General features: G+C 40.6%; 1 protein-coding gene across 8 annotated transcripts in view; it reads left to right on the top strand.

The window, feature by feature from the left end:
- Positions 1-16,278, top strand: part of LOC309527010 (uncharacterized protein) — an 81,897-nt gene that overhangs the window by 15,243 nt on the left and 50,376 nt on the right. For 6 of the 8 annotated variants that reach the window (XR_014217049.1, XM_082213434.1, XM_082213430.1 and 3 more), the window contains 8 exons: positions 2,742-2,951; positions 4,596-4,739; positions 7,136-7,299; positions 9,984-10,096; positions 11,659-11,771; positions 12,008-12,217; positions 15,017-15,160; positions 15,933-16,102. Coding sequence is in view for 7 of the 8 variants with exons in the window: in XM_082213434.1 (XP_082069560.1) it covers positions 2,742-2,951; positions 4,596-4,739; positions 7,136-7,299; positions 9,984-10,096; positions 11,659-11,771; positions 12,008-12,217; positions 15,017-15,160; positions 15,933-16,102 (1,268 nt within the window). In the remaining variant the exon portion in view is untranslated. The remainder of the gene's footprint in view (positions 1-2,741; positions 2,952-4,595; positions 4,740-7,135; positions 7,300-9,983; positions 10,097-11,658; positions 11,772-12,007; positions 12,218-15,016; positions 15,161-15,932; positions 16,103-16,278) is intronic. The other 2 variants (XM_082213432.1, XM_082213431.1) reach the window with 2 other exon arrangements.

Below are 16,278 nucleotides of genomic sequence, written 5' to 3'. Positions count from 1 at the left end.
CTACACTTGCCAGAGGGCACTGAGGTGGCCCATCCTGGGATGAACATTGCTGCTGGACATTCTGCTCAATGATACCCTCCTCTTTCAAATACATTGTTATGGAATGTTTAGGAGAATTACCAGCGTCTCACTCTTTACACATTCCACATATTGCAATTTGGAAACACATGAGTTAATGGAGAACTCAAGTTAGTGAAAAAATGTATTTCTACAATTTCTAACAGAAACATTACTGGACAAGATCTGCTGTATTTGCAGAATTAGTTATAGAAGAGATTGATGAGCCATACAGTATTGGGTACACATGCTGGCCCTAGGAAGTGCAGAATGTACACTCCTTTGCCAAAACTTGTACAGGACTATAGTACAGAATAAAAAGGAAGGAAACAGGCTGTTCTTTTTCAGAGTGATTTTGAATGGACTATGCTTTCTACAAAGTCATCTTTGACAAATCACTGCAGTGTTTGGATCCTTGACCATGGGCAGCTTGCCCTCTTTTGCAAAACCTCAAATTTTGGCACACAATATTGATACAGGGAAATCAAAAAGGCTCTTCCAGTAGGTCTAGCTTTGTATTGTGGTTGCAGGAGGGGATGCTGTCTTGGATATTTGCCTTGGTGGGGCTAATTAAACTTGAAAACAGTCTCTGGTTGGAAGTTGCAGCTGGGACTTAATCCAGTTCCATGAAGATCACCTGTCTATGGCAATTAGACTTGAAAAAAGATGTAATTTTCCCATCCTCAATTGCTGGGGTTTGGGGTAAAAGTGTATTGGAGAGAGTAAATGAATGAATGAATCATTTGGGTGATTTTTTTATGTATGTGTGATAAGGATGTTATGTGTATCAAAGAGATTTGTGAAGTGGCACTGCTCACTTCTTGCACATGACCTGTGGAAGGTTAACCACCAAATAATGTGACTCTTGAGCCGAACAAGTTCTCACCCCAATGTAGTGGATTGTTGACTAAATAATTAGTGGCAGTGCCACTTGATCAAAGGACTTGCCTGTTCTCGTTTAAAGTGCTCTGTATTCAAGCCTATGCGATCAGTTCCATTAGTTGAGGCCAGAGGATGTGGACATTGTGCTTTTAGCTGTCTGTCCCAGTATTTGCCCATCATGGCTTGCTTGTTCAGGTCAGGGATGGGGGGTGCTGACCATGTGGAATCACTGACTTGAAAGGGATGGTGGTATTAATACTCAGAAGGGGTCATATTTCAATATACATAGTCTCTTATCTATATCTATGCACTAATAAATAATCAAATTTCTTTAAATCCCTAAACAACTTAATGAAAAACCATGCAGAAAGGGGAGTGACTGTTGGCAGAGACTATAATGGAGCTGTGTCATCTGTAATTGGCAGGTCCTAAGTAATATCTGGAGAGTATTACCAATTTTTTTTTTTTAATGATGGAGGAAAATCACTTAATAGATGTGGAGCTTTTACCACCCTGCTAATAAACACTTTTTAATCTCAGCCTCATAACTCAAATTATTGAATATATTATTTCTAATTACCCTACAGTTGACATCAAAGACAAAAGAGATAAAAAATTGATTATTACCAACAAATATTATCTTCAAGATTATCTCTGTTACGTTTAGAATTTTAAAAAATCCCCAAAATATTATTAGGTGTGAATATGAAAGAAAACAATTTCAAACTACTATTCCAATAGTATCTAACTACATAACACTGGCAAAATTTATAGCCAAAATAAGCAGTGCTGGAGGTGCAAAAGAATTAAAGTGTGTTTAATATATAGTATGACTCAAAAATGGAAGACTAAGGATCCCCCTACTATAGAGGAATGGTTGAGGAAAATTTGACAAATTAGTCTAATTATAAGGTTAATGTATAAGAGGAACACAATATAGAATAATCAGGAAAATAAATGTATTGAGAAATTGCTTATATTTATATAATTGTGGAATGACAATGTAAATGATGATTTTTCACCTTATAATCAATTCACAATAATTTAGATTTTTATGTACGGTATATTGATCTGTTTCTCTCCACTTTTCTTTCCCCTCTTTATGATTGCACTATTATCTTATTGCATAAGAAATGTAATATTGAATTGTCAAAGGTTCAAAATTCTACAGTGAAAATATTTTAAAAGAAAGAGGCAGTGGCACATCCACTCATGGAAAAAGACCTTTCTGGACCCTGATGTACTTGGCAATTAATCTGTTAACCAAGAACATACTCTCTCACCAGACTACCCCAAAAGAATGGTTCATTCAGTGAAATAAAATATACATTAACTAAAGGAGTAACTAATGTGAAGTAATATCTGTCTATCAATCTTTATGTTGTGTAGGTACAGCAATTATATCTAGCACATTCACACTCTTAAGCTAAATGAGTAAGAAGTCTTAATCTATATTGTGGAACAGTGGGTGAGTCCAACACATTGCTATGAAAACACCTAAGCTAGAGATTTACATTTTACCCTTGCCCCTTCTGCTAGGACATGGAGTTCTGTTTAGAGTATCTCTGGCGTTCTGAGCGCCGGGGGGGGGGGGACGCTGAGGGTGTTGCACTGCCAAACATTTGACTATCAAGGTCTGTAAAAGAAAAGTAACCCACAGAAGAACTCTGAGGTGAAACAACATAACTGGATAAAAAGAATGTCTTGTAAACTTTATATGATAATTATTCTAAGCATATTTCTATTAGAATGGATAGTAAAAACAATTCCTGCTCCCTCCCTCTTTTTTCTTTTTACCTCAGTGGAAAATCTTTTTGATGTCTATACTGATCACTTTCTGTCAGGACCATTAGAACCTCACTTTTATACCTCCTTTTCCACCGCTGCATTAGACTGCTTAAATGATGCCAGCTGCACAGGAATAGTGAAAGATTACCGATACTACAGAAGAACAAGAGGTGTTGATATAATTGTAACTTATGATGAAACTGCAACTGCATACATAAGACGTGGTATGTTTGTGCGCCTGAAATAAAAACTAGTAAACAGCTTTTAAAATGCACTAGTACTCTAAAAATATTTGCAAACTATTGTGGGTCTTATATGGATCTTTCATTTTTCTTCACTATGCAAGTTTTGATTTAGTTTGAAAAGCTTGTGTATTTGTTCTTACTGTAATCTAAATAGCTCCCATTTTAAATCTGAGCTGTAAAATGTAATTCTATTTCATTCCCCAGATTTAGATTTCATGTCTTAGCCAAAGCCATATCTTGCTTACATTCAAAACTCATAGGTCAGGATCTAGAAAACCCCATGCAGAAAGTGCTTTCATGCACATATATGGAAGCCCGGGAAAAGTTCTCAGGTTCTCCTTTCTTGCTGCATCTCTCTACGATATTAACTACCCATTTTAGGGGTTTTCTGACTAAAATGGATAGTGGTGATGTAGAAAAAGTCTCCAGTTCACATGTGGACTGTCATACATGGACTTTTTAAGCCTGACCATAAGTGTGTCTTTCTTGACATAAGACCAGAAAACACATTTCTTAAATAAAACCAAGAAATACACACATTTGAGAGAGTTTAGAAATTTAAAACTTTTGGAACCCAGTTCATCACAGTTGCAGTGACCTTATGCAGAGATTTCTCCAAAAGACATGACATGAAAATTCAAAGAACTGTATTATGTGGGGTGCAGTATCATTACCTGCAACAGGGATTGCCCCCCCTTTTAAAAAAATACTCCCCCCTCCCCAAGCTTCAAGCAAGAGATTTTAAGTCCTGCAATCTAAACGGAGGAGACTTACCAAAGCAATAATTTTCCCATATATGATTACCCTGTTTTTCTTTGTTTTAGGGACTGGTCCTCTAGACTCTGCTCACTTAGTCTTTACTTCCTTTCACTCATGTACTGTATTTCTTGGTCTTAGCTGGGAGTCTTTACTTACTCATTTACATTATTTTAGGTACCGAAAAAGGAATTTTGAATGCTCATAACTTGTTCCTACCTTCTGTTTCTCTCTTCCACCCTCCTCCCTAGTTTAGCTTCACAGCAGTCTGAGATCCTGTCTGCATGATGCATTTAAAGGGGTATCATATGACTTAAAACAACCATATCTTCCCCAATGGCATCCTGAGAACCGTAATTTGTTAAGGGGGCTGAGAGCTGTTAGGAGACCCCTATTTCCCTCACAGAGCTACAATTCTCCAGAGTTCCTGGAAAGAGGGGTTGATTTTTAAACAACTCTGAGAATTAAGTATATGGTGCAGGCAGGCAAATCATAGTTACTTTAGGCACAGCCTTTAGGTTATGTGTCTGTGTTATAAGTCAACCAGGATTATCTGCATACTGCCCCTTCCCTCTCTACAATGGTTTGATATGCTTTTCTCACTGGAAATGGTGGAATTCAACTTAAGTGATCTTTGGTTTTTTAAAAAATGAAACAAGCAGTTACATCAGCCTTCATCTTTATTAATGTCAGATGCCTCAAGGTCCTCAACTCCCCTATTTCCCACGACCCCTTCTGCATATTAACATTTAGATCAGCTGGTTCTGTGCAGAAGCTGGCTAGATGGTGATGTCATTTGGTTGCTTCTGAGGTTTTGTATGATTTTGTTTTAAGTATGTAATAATGTTTATCTGATTCTCTACACAGAATGTAACTTTCGTTTCTATGGTTATAACTGTGCATCCGATTGTAAAAAATGCTATGGAGGATTCAGGTGTAATTCAGTAAATGGCAAGTGCCCAGAAAGGATGCAGTGTATTGGCCAGTTCAAAGGTGAACTGTGTGAATTAGGTACAGTATTACTTTGAACAGATTTGTGTGGGGTTTTTCGTCTATATACAGTCATACCTCGGGTTGAATGTGCTTCGGGATGAGTGCATTTGAGTTGCGCTCTGCGGCAACCCGGAAGTAACGGAGCGCATTACTTCCGGGTTTTGCCGCTTGTGCATGCGCAGACGCTCAAAATACGTCACGCACATGCACAGAAGCGGTGAAAAGCGACCCGCGCGTGCGCAGATGTGCTGTCACTAGTTACGTTTGCTTCTAGATGCGAACAGGGCTCTGGAACGGATCCCGTTCGCATCTAGACGTACCACTGTATAAGCACAAATGAAAATCTAGAATGTTTATTTTGCAAGGGTTGAGGTGTCTTGCTTTGGAAAATTTTGGTTGCCTTGGTAAGAACCCTTGCAAATAACAGATTAATTTACAGGGGAGGTTAAGGGTATTTCCACTGAATTCAACCAAGTGTAAAACCACAGCAGGATGAAATGCATATGAGACCACTTGCTCAAATAACTAAGTAGTTGTTTTTTTAAAAAAAATTCCATCCTTAGATTTTTCCTTGTAACATGATGTTTTGAATATGTTCGCCAGCATGTGCAATCTGCATGAACTTTTTTTACCCACAACACCCTCTACCCTTCTTATTTCCAAAATAGAAGTTTTCTTGTTTGTGCCATTTCTCAAAACTAAAAACACGCAATTTGTATACAGTATTTGCTAGATGCGCTCATTAGTCTCCATGACAGAAAAAATGGAAAATACAAAAATATGCTTATTTAAAAGCAGATACAATGTGGTGATGTTGCTACAAAATGCTTATGAGATTTGTTGGTGCTGTTTTTAAGGAAACATTTTTGAGGCAGGCTTAGAGACAAGGCATGATGACTAAAACTACATATCTCTGGAGGCAGCTCATTTGGCCCTATAAAACAAAAGGCAAGACACAGTATGAATTTCAGTAGAAAAGCATTAGAAAGTAAATGCAAACAGATGCAAATACAGTTGGTAATGTGAAGCAAAAAACATGTTAAAATAGCATGATTCCGTTCAGTGCAAATTTGATATGTGTAACTGGTAGTGCTTTTGAATGAAGAAAAGGGTGTACAGTTGTGAAACCTCAGAAAATAGTATAATGGCAAACATTGCAACCAACGTTTGCTTCAGAATATCTGCATTATACATGAGCTTTTGCTTCATGATGAAAATATTAATGAAAATAAAATGAATGGTTTGGCACACCTCTAGTTTCTGCAAGATTGTGACCTGTCCTAGTAAACTATTCATGTTTAATAAAAATTTAGGCATACTGATTTGAGTGAGGTTTACTTTCAGGTAAATACATAAAGGACTGTAGTCTAACTGACTGAATATCTGTCAGAATGTGTTCCTGTCACTTGGAGTACTAAAAGCTGCTGCACTGCTGGGTTGGCCATAATGCTTTAGTTTAGCATGTGATATAGCTAAGGCTGTATGGAAAAGAATAAATACAGTGGTGCCCCGCAAGATGAATGCCTCGCAAGACGGAAAACCCGCTAGACAAAAGGGTTTTCCGTTTTTGAGCTGCATCGCAAGACGATTTTCCCTATGGGCTTGCTTTGCAAGACGAAAACGTCTTGCGAGTGTTCCGATATCCCCCCGCTCCCCCCTTTTCTAATCCGCTAATTCGCTAATAGCCTTTTAGCCGCTAATCCGCTAAGCCTTTAATAGCCGCTAAGCCTTTAATAGCCGCTAAACCGCTAATAGCGCTAAGCCGCTAAGCAGCTAATAGGGTTGCTTTGCAAGACGAAAAAACCGCTAGACGAAGAGACTCGCTGTAATCTTACTGGAAGGCAGTTGAGTCAGCCTGTCTTCTTTCTCTGATATTAGAAATAGCTAAAATAGCCGCTAGTGAAACCAAATCTGAAGACCAACGTTTAGACATTTGCAAAACTTGGGTAGTGGTTGTGTTCTAAGAAGAAAACAAACAGAACCATTGTCACAAGGAAGGGGTGCATTTACCGGTATATCTACAAGCAAGAGGACAAACAAACAATGGAAAAATCCTGGGAAGATGGAACATAACCAAAAATCTCCCCTCACTGGAAGAGGGAGTAACTGCACCAGTTATGTGTGAAATACCATGCACTTCCAGCCAATCAAATGCTCTCGTGGAAAGATCACACACTCACCACTTAATAATAAGAATAAGAATAATAACGGAGAGAAGCAGAGCTGTGCCTGAAGCTGCTTTTTTGGAGCAGGCAAGATGCCAGGCTGCCCACTACAGATGGCATACCTGTCTTGTGGAGCAAGTTGGAGGAGAAATCCAATCATGGATATTATCCTCAACTATAGAGAAAGGTTCAGTTCTCACTTGACATAAGAGATCAGCATTAGTTTCCTTATAATTTTCTTCATTTCAGGCATCAGGAATCCAAAATGTCCACAGAATGCCCCATGGTGGTTTTATGACGGACACTGCTATTATTTTGAAAAGAAAAGGAAACAGCAGTACGCACAGGCAAGCGTGCAGTGTTCATACTACAAGGATGTCAACCTTGTCAAAATTGACAATGAAAAGGAAAAGGTATTGTACTTTAGTGCAAGGATAAATTTGAGACAACAAAAAGACATATAATGGTACCTCGGTTAAGTACTTAATTCGTTCCGGAGGTCCGTTCTTAACCTGAAACTGTTCTTAACCTGAAGTACCACTTTAGCTAATGGGGCCTCCTGCTGCTGCCGTGCCGCCAGAGCACAATTTCTATTCTCATCCTGAAGCAAAGTTCTTAAACTGAGGTAATATTTCTGGGTTAGCGGAGTCTGTAACCTGAAGCGTGTGTAACCTGAAGCGTATGTAACCCGAGGTACCACTGTACTGTAAAAGGTTTAAACATTGCTAGTTTCAGTTTAGGCTACCTTTCTTCCTGTTTTCAGGAAAAGCAGCTGGAAATATTTCAAAAAGGCAAAAACCCAATCATACACATCAGATCATTGAAAAGAACAGGCATAAGTACATTTAAAACTGACTAATTTAGGTTTAATGCACTGCAACTTTTTACATTTGATCAGATATGTAATCATTTAGACTGAAGAGGTAATAGGCTGCTGGAAATTCATAAGCCAAATCTGACCCATTGAAGATGGTTTTCTCTCCCTATTGCTCAAGCCAAAAAGGCAGAAGGGTGTGGAAGGCATGTAAGCCTCAGAAACGGGACTGGCTGGCAGGTCGTTTGGGAGACTGGCGAGCAGAGCCTAGACCGTTCTCTAGCCAAGCTAGGTACATGCACTAAGCTACAACAGAGGGAGGGAAAAGGCTAGCTGGATGGCTAAGAACTAAAGAAAACTAATAGTACTCCCTCTCAAGAAAAAAACAAAGTAGATTTGTACCTTGAAAGTCCTGCTATATCTAGCCCAGTGTATAGGTGCTGTGATGATAAGAAGGTGATGATCTGTGCCACAGTCAGCTCCAGGTCTTGTTTTTGCTGACTGTATAGAGCTTCTCCATCTTTGGCTGTAGAGAATATAATCAATCTGATTTCAATGCTGCCCATCTGGTGATGTCCATGTGTAGAGTTGTCTCTTGTGTTGTTGGAAAAGAGTGTTTGTGATGACCAGCTTGAGTAAACTAGCTGGTGCTAAAAAGCAATCTAGGGAATAGTGGGAGGAAAATTGCTTGTATCAATCTATTTACCATCAAGGCCTGAAGTACATGGCTGAAGAGCTGTAACGCCTGTACCAGTGTTTTAAGTATTGTTACAAAGGCTGAGCACTACTCTGCTGACTGTCGAGCAGTAGCAAGATTCCAGGACAGTTCTAGGTGCCCAACCAGAATCTGTGCTCCTTTAAGAATCAAGACGCAGTGGGAGCTGTTGTAGCTTTGAGAAATATGTCTTATTCACATAAAAGGTAAAGGGACCTCTGACCATTAGGTCCAGTCATGACCGACTCTGGGTTGCGGTGCTCATCTCGCTTTATTGGCCGAGGGAGCTGGCGTACAGCTTCCGGGTCATGTGGCCGGCATGACTAAGCCACTTCTGGCGAACCAGAGCAGCGCACGGAAACGCCATTTACCTTCCCGCCGGAGCAGTACCTATTTATTTGCACTTTGACGTGTTTTTGAACTGCTAGGTGGGCAGGAGCAGGGACCGAGCAATGGGAGCTCACCCCGTCGTGGGGATTCGAACCACCGACCTTCTGATGGGCAAGTCCTAGGCTCCGTGATTTAACCCACAGCACCACCCGCGTCCTTCTTATTCACATACTTACACTTGAATTTAGATGGAAGGAGTCATTGCAAGAGGGGCGTGTTCCCAACAGCAGTGCAGCACTAGAGCCCACCCTTACTTCAGTCACCCTGCCAAGATTATTTCTGGCTTTGGTTCCCCTTCTTCCCAGCACATCCCTACTCCAAGCAACTACTCCCTATCCCAAGAACATTTTCAGAGGCATATTTTTTTAATGTGAGCACCACCTGCTCCCTCCCTATCACCTTGACTACCCTGTCTTTCACAGTCCTGAGACCCTTCCTTTGATGTGCTAATGGTGGCAATCAACATCTTTGTCTTTTAATGACTTTGCATAAGCCATCCCAAGGATCCTTTGTCTAGCAGGGTTCTGTAGCTTGCATCTGTCATCAACCAACAGTACCTGTTGAATTCCATCCATCCCAATACAGTGGTGCCCCGCAAGACGAACGCCTCGCGAGACGAAAAACTCGCAAGACGAAAGGTTTTTTTGTTTTCGAGTTGCTTCGCAAGACGAATTTCCCTATGGGCTTGCTTCGCAAAACGAAGCTTGCCCCGCAAGTTTCGGGGATAGCGGGAAGCGCAGCGCGTCTTCCCCGCTGTCCCCGGACCTCTTTTGAAGCAAGGGGCAGCGGGGAGAAGATTGCTTCTCCCCGTTGCCAGCCCCACAAGCTCCGGGGATAGCGGGAAGCACAGCGCGTCTTCCCCTCTCTCCCCGGACCCCTTTTGAACCAAGGGGCGGCAACGGGGAGAAGCGATCTTCTCCCCTCCGCCCCCTGCTTCAAAAGAGGGGACAGAGCGGCGCTTCCCCTCTATCCCCGGACGGTCTCCATAGGAACGCATTGATTGATTTTCAATGCATTCCTATGGGAAACCGTGCTTCGCAAGACGAAAAACTTGCAAGAAGAAAAAAACTTGCGGAACGAATTAATTTCGTCTTGCGAGGCACCACTGTACAGATTCCAGATATTTGTTCAGGTCTTAAATTTGATAAGCTGTTTTTAAAAGAGATTTCTTTTTCTAGAAGTGGCTTAATACTATGATGGAAAGTCAGAGTTGGATTGGTTTGCTACAGGAAGGAAGTGTATGGAAATGGAGTGACGGCCAAGAAGCTGTTGATCCATTACACTACTCCTGGTAAGCATTCAATTTCAGCAGTTGCAGGAAAAGAGCATAGTTCCATAGTTACTTCCATAGTACCTATTGAGCATTGTTTTTAATAACACTCTTGCTCAGTTATAACTCTCAAATTGTCATCAGAAGAGGATGCTAAAGAAGGCTTTGGTGATGAGAAGCATTTTGGAAGGTAACGCCTACAGACTGACGGAGAGAGTTATTCTCTGGAAGATATACATTTCCCCCCATTCTTTTGTGACTGCCTTCCTTCAGTTTTGTTTGAATGGAATAATATTGTTACATGTCACCATAATCTCCATGTGCAGTGTGAGATACCAGGAGCTTACCCAGGATTGCATTTCCATTGGAAAGACAGTGGAGGCTAGTGTCTTTAAGAAATTTGGTTTATTAACACATTTACCCCTGGAAATCTACAGTGGAGGGGGTGCAGAACATTTTACCCTAAGAGTGTCTCTCATCCCACCCCCCATAGCTTCAGCAAGCTTAGTTCCAATGCAGCAGTCAGTCATGGCCCCTTGTCTCTTAATGCAGCCTCTTCCAGGCAGCAGCCAAGTTGGTTCTGCCTGCCCAGCAGTTCTTGGGGTCTGACCTTTGTTCTCTTTCCCAGCACACCTCTCACCCAAAACCCAAGCCTCCTATGAAATTACTCTTTTTCTAGTCACCCCTCCCCATCTCCTGTTAATTGTCCTGCCTCTGCCTCTTCAGAACCAGGATGGGTGGTGGAGAGGACAGTTCATTTGTATTGCCAAAATCCTTCATGGCCCTGGTATTGGTTTTTAATGGCTCTGCACCTAGTTACCAGGCACCAACCCAGGGATTCCACATCTGGCACAGTTCAGCAGGTTGCATTTTCCAGTCCTTATCCAAATATTAGCTAGATTCTGACATTTATTAATTTCTTAGGTTTAGGGAAATCTCCCCTCCCAATTTACAGGTCGCCTCCCGTTAACATTTTGCATACCAAAGAAAACCATTGAAAAAGCCTGCAAACACCTCGTTCTGCCCTTACCTCTATTCCACCCTTTCAGTGATGTCTTTATGGCATTTCCAGGTCACTTCCACGTTTGGCATGATTTGTATAGACTTGGTCGTGCACATATTGAACATGCGTAAACTGGGGGCTGCCTGTTTATCAATATAACTGGATTTTTGTTCTGTTCAGTAATATAAAGGCAGTTGGTCCCACTTTCCTGTGACTACTACTATGTTTAGTGTTGAGCTATTGTTCCATCCATTCTCTTTTAATTTGGGAACTGGACTCTCAGAGATGTCCCTAATTTCTATGCCATCTGCTTTTTGTTTGCATTCTGCTTTTAGAATTCAGGTTTTTCTACATATTCTAGAAAAGTTTCCGGTTTGCTTTTAATTAGACAACATACAACATTATAAAGTCGCTCTATGAAGTAAACAAATTGGTTCTGCATTCTCAGGAATACTGCTGTATAGAGTACAGAAATGTATGGGATATTCAGTTGTTGGGTTTTTTAAAATTTTGTAAGGCAGAGAGTATAAATAAACTGCATTGTTAATTCTACCAGCTTATTTTTTATATTTTTAATCAGGTTATGGGACTTTCCTGCCACAGCAAATGGATGTGTTACGATGGTTAGAGGAGGCAGACTTATGGCATTACCATGCACTGAGCAACATTTCTATGTTTGTAAAAAAGAAATAGGTACTGATTGGAATATTTGATTGTTATACAATATAAATGCTCATCATAGGATCACGTAACCTTTTGCTCTGTTTTATGATTATGAATCTGAATTTGCCCAGAGTAAGTATGATTAATTGTAGTGACTAAGATTCCTAAATTTGCTTTCTTTCATATTCATGCTGTATTTGCTGTCAGTAATCTTGTTACTAAATTATAATCATGTTACTAAATTGTCTCTTCTTTTTTTAAAAAAGTTGGTCCTGACATTTTCATTGATTACCCTGGGAAAATAATGCTGGCTATTCACCCCCTGGCTGTGTACAAAAACTTTGAGGAAGCAAGATTCTTTTGTATATTAAGAGAGAACTGTACTGGAATAAGTAGCTGGCCAGACAAACATTTTCTTGTCACAGGAATGGAAATGGTATCAGGTGTGAGGCATCATGTATTTCACTTGAAGACCGGTAAGAATCATTTCTGTTTTTGTAGTTGTTTGGTGCACTGGAATGCTGAGTAAAGATTCAAAATTCTGAGCTATAATAGCTCCAAATAGGAGTTTGAAATGTCCTGGAAATATTGTGAAGGATCAGAACCAGTAGAACTTAAAAACTGACCAAATTTAGGGATTTTTTCCTATAAAGTGATTCCTTGTGGGGGTGGGAGCCAACAAAATTTGTGGATGGGGTTGCACTCCTAAAGGAGCAGGTCTGTAACTTGGTAGTACTCCTAGATACACCTAGATACAAGAGGCCCAAATATCTCTAGCAGTTTCACCTAGTATACCAGCTACGCCCGTATTTGGATTGGGATAACTTGACCACTGTAGTCCATGAATTGGTAACTTCAAGTCTGGATTACTGTAATGCACGGTATGTAGTACTGCCCTACTTTGGAACCTCCAGCAGGTGAAGAAAGCATCAGTTTGACTGCAGATGGGGTCAGAAAGCCAACAGCATGTGGCACCTCTGCTAAAACATCTGGACTGGCTGCCTATATGCTACTGGGCCGGGTTCATATATTATGTCAATAGCCAAAGCCCTGAACAGGTTGAGTCCAGGTTACCATAAGGAGTGTCTGAACCTCTGAACCCTAATATCCCAGCCCAAACACTGAGATCATCTGGAGGCATGCTAGTTGTATCCCATGTTACATTGAGATGGCTCAGTATCCTGCTAAATAATAAACTTGAGAGCATGTTTTTTATCTTGAAGCTTGCAGGTTCCAACCCATCCCAATGCATTCCAGGAGCCATTCAAAAAGTGCTAACATGCTTTTGAGGGGTACCCTCATATTATACCATGGGACTTGGCACACAGTTTGAGAACTACTGGTCTAAGAGATATTGAGCTAGGAAGCATAGGAAGCAAACCAAATTGGGGGAGGGGGAAATATGATAACTTGGTGATACAATACTGACATACATTGTGTGTGTGTGTGTGTGTGTGTGAGAGAGAGAGAGAGAGAGAGAGAGAGAGAGAGCGCTAGTGAGAGAGCACGCACAGCATAGGAGAAATGGAGAAAAGTGAATTGACCAGGATAGACAAACTGAAGAAGAGGGAGCATAGTAGAAAATAAAAGACAAATGTAGTAGAATGTAATTGGAAAGGGAGGTTAAATAAAGGCCCAAGAGATATAGTAAGCTGTGGAAACTGGAGCTGGCAGACGTAGCATAGCCTTGCCAACATCTTGACATTTGACAGCATTAACTGTTACGTTGCCTAACATGTTTAATTCTGTATTTTTCCTTCTTGTAAATTTCTATTTATCTTGTTGCTTAGCACTTGGATGATAAAGTAAGTTATTGCACTTTGTATTTCTTCTGTATCAAAGGTGCTAAATATCCATATGCTTATATTACTCTTTTAGGGTTGTGTTGCCCACAGTGTTTCCATGTTGTTGCGGGGAACTACAGTACTTTCCTCACAAATGACCCATATATTTTGTTGCTATTCTGTGGCTTTCTCAGGGCTGTCATACATCCTATTGTATTCTAGGGATTTATTGGAACTTTTATACAATTTACCTGCTTTGCAACTGTCACAGTAATACTCAGGGTTTTTTATGTTTTCTATTTGATTGCTGCTTTAAAACAATGCTGAGCCAACTCCAGTTGCTCTCACTGTAGTGATATGATTTTCTGCTTACTGTTCTATGTTCAGCTGAGAATGAGAAAAGGTTGCTTAGCTTTTGAGTTTGAAGCACCTGGAAGTGTTGGGAACACATCCAGGTTTTAATAATCAGCACAGACAAGAAAGGAGGAGATCCCATGATGTTTTAGAATAGTCCAACTCATACATTCTCTGCTCAACCCTGTTAGTACATCACTCTGTGATTTATTTCACACAGGCTGAGACAAAGCATCCAGAATGGGTATAATTCCATAAGCTGAAGTGATGATTCAGAATTTAACACTGCTGTAATTATTTACAGTTTTAGTAGTGCTTATTTACTTCTTCCTGAAACAGAATTTTTCACCTTGAGGGCTGCAGTATCTTCTGAACAGCCTTCTATAGGTCATGGTCTCTTTACAGGTCTCAGTTGGGCTGCTTGGTGTGATGCCCACTCACTGGTTATTGACTCCCTTTACTGTTGACAAGAGGATTGTGCAGTACAGTTGTACCTTGGTTCTTGAACAGAACTCCCGGAACCATTCAAAAACCGTTTTGACTCCTGGAACCATTCAAAAACCAAGGCACAGCTTCTGATTGGCTGCAGGAGCATCCTGCATCCAATCGGAAGCGGCGCTGGACATTTGGCTTCCAAAAATTGTTCGACAACCAGAACACTTCTGGGTTTCAATAGTTCAGGAGCCGATTTGTTCAGGAGCCAAGGTGTTTGAGATCCAAGATATGATGGTAATCAGTAGTTTGTCCATGGTAAAGCATGTTGCTGTGGTAAAACACTGAATCTTACTGTAAAAAACTATTAGGGCTGGATTCAGCTGACCAGTCCACCTAGTGAAAGCCCATGCAGCGACTTCCGATAGCATGCTGTGGCTTCTCCATCCTCCCCACCATGGCCCCAAAATTTGCTCATGGGGAGGTGAGGATAATCCCTAGAACAGGACATGGGAGGAGGAGAGGAGAACTCATTCCATCAGGCAAGCAGAAATTCTTGTGCTGACAAAATGATCTCCTTAATACTATGTTGAATTCCTCCCTATATGTTTGCCTGTGTATTTGTAGCTTGGAATATTTTTCTCATACATAGATGTCCAAGCCTGCTTTGTTACTTTAAAAATATTGAAATTCTCTCCACTCTAGCTTGTTCACCAGGACGTTACGGGTATGGATGTGGGGAAGAATGTCCACCATGCAGAGATAATGCCCTTTGTAACATGTTGACTGGTTTCTGTGATGAGAAAGCCTTCTGCAGAGACACATCCTCTATAGAGAGGTGTTCAGAAAGTAAGCTTAAAAAACAAACAAAAATAAATAAATTTAGTTTATATGAAATATTGCTGTCTTTGTTCTGTGGCTGAAGTGGGTCTTCAAAATATCCCTAAATGCTTCTCTGTTTTCAGGATCATTTTAATGGAAATGAAACAGAACACTGCTGTTTCCCCATGTGCCCTGGTGCATATTTTGTCTTGTAGTTGCTTAGCTCAGTACAGAGCAGATGTTCATGCTCTTAGTACCACCCTATGAATGATGGAGACTAGGACCATGCCTTAAGAGTGGCTGCACTAGCATTGTTTGAGCGCCTGCTCATCCTTTCAGAGGTGATTACACGCAAATTTAATGCCTAGTTTAGCCAGTTCTGTAACAAGAACCATTCTCTGAATATGACTTCTACATTGCAATGAATTGGGAAAAGCCTCCAAGCAGAATAAATATTATGCAGTGTGTTGTTCACAGATCAGATACACATTTCTGCCCCAGTGAATCATGATGGTTGTGGAAACTAGTGATTGGCACCCCGTGGATTCTCTTTGGATTGGAATAAGGGGAGCTATTCCCCCCACCCCAATCTGAATTTGAGCTAATCTTTACCAAATCCACAGTTCTCTGGAAAATGTAGTTTTTCTGTCTTTTTCTACAGGCCATCCCTATATTTTTTGTTGATATCATGAGAGTGAATTTCTTGAGACTGGAAAGTTTCTGTTTGCACAGGGTAAATGTTCTGCACATTTGTTTTGGCATGAGTATGAAGTGGCTTTTTGTGCATTTGTTTTTAAAGGCACAGTCAGCCAGAGATGTCCAGATATGGGTAAATGGCGCTACTGGAACAGATACTGTTACTATTTCTCTGTCCATATTGATGCTGAAAAACGCTGGGAAGAAGCCAATTCTTCGTGCAGTCGTTTTAGGGCTGCTGAACTTCTATGGATTGAAGACCAAGATGATCTGGTATGGCTATTTTACCATTAGTGACTCTTGTCTTAATTGGCCTGTACTTCCAGAACTTTAGCACCTATGTAGAAGTATGACAATTCAGAAGAATGCTGTACTTTTTTATTAATATTGCAGGCACTGTACAGTAAAAAAATGTTTCTACACTTTTATGTTATTCTTTCCAAGCTGAT

Source organism: Podarcis vaucheri (genome assembly GCF_965113315.1).
Source record: "Podarcis vaucheri genome assembly, chromosome: 2".
In the NCBI taxonomy this organism is placed as follows: domain Eukaryota; kingdom Metazoa; phylum Chordata; class Lepidosauria; order Squamata; family Lacertidae; genus Podarcis; species Podarcis vaucheri.
Note: the sequence above shows the minus strand (reverse complement) of the source record. Positions and strands in the feature narration are given on the sequence as shown.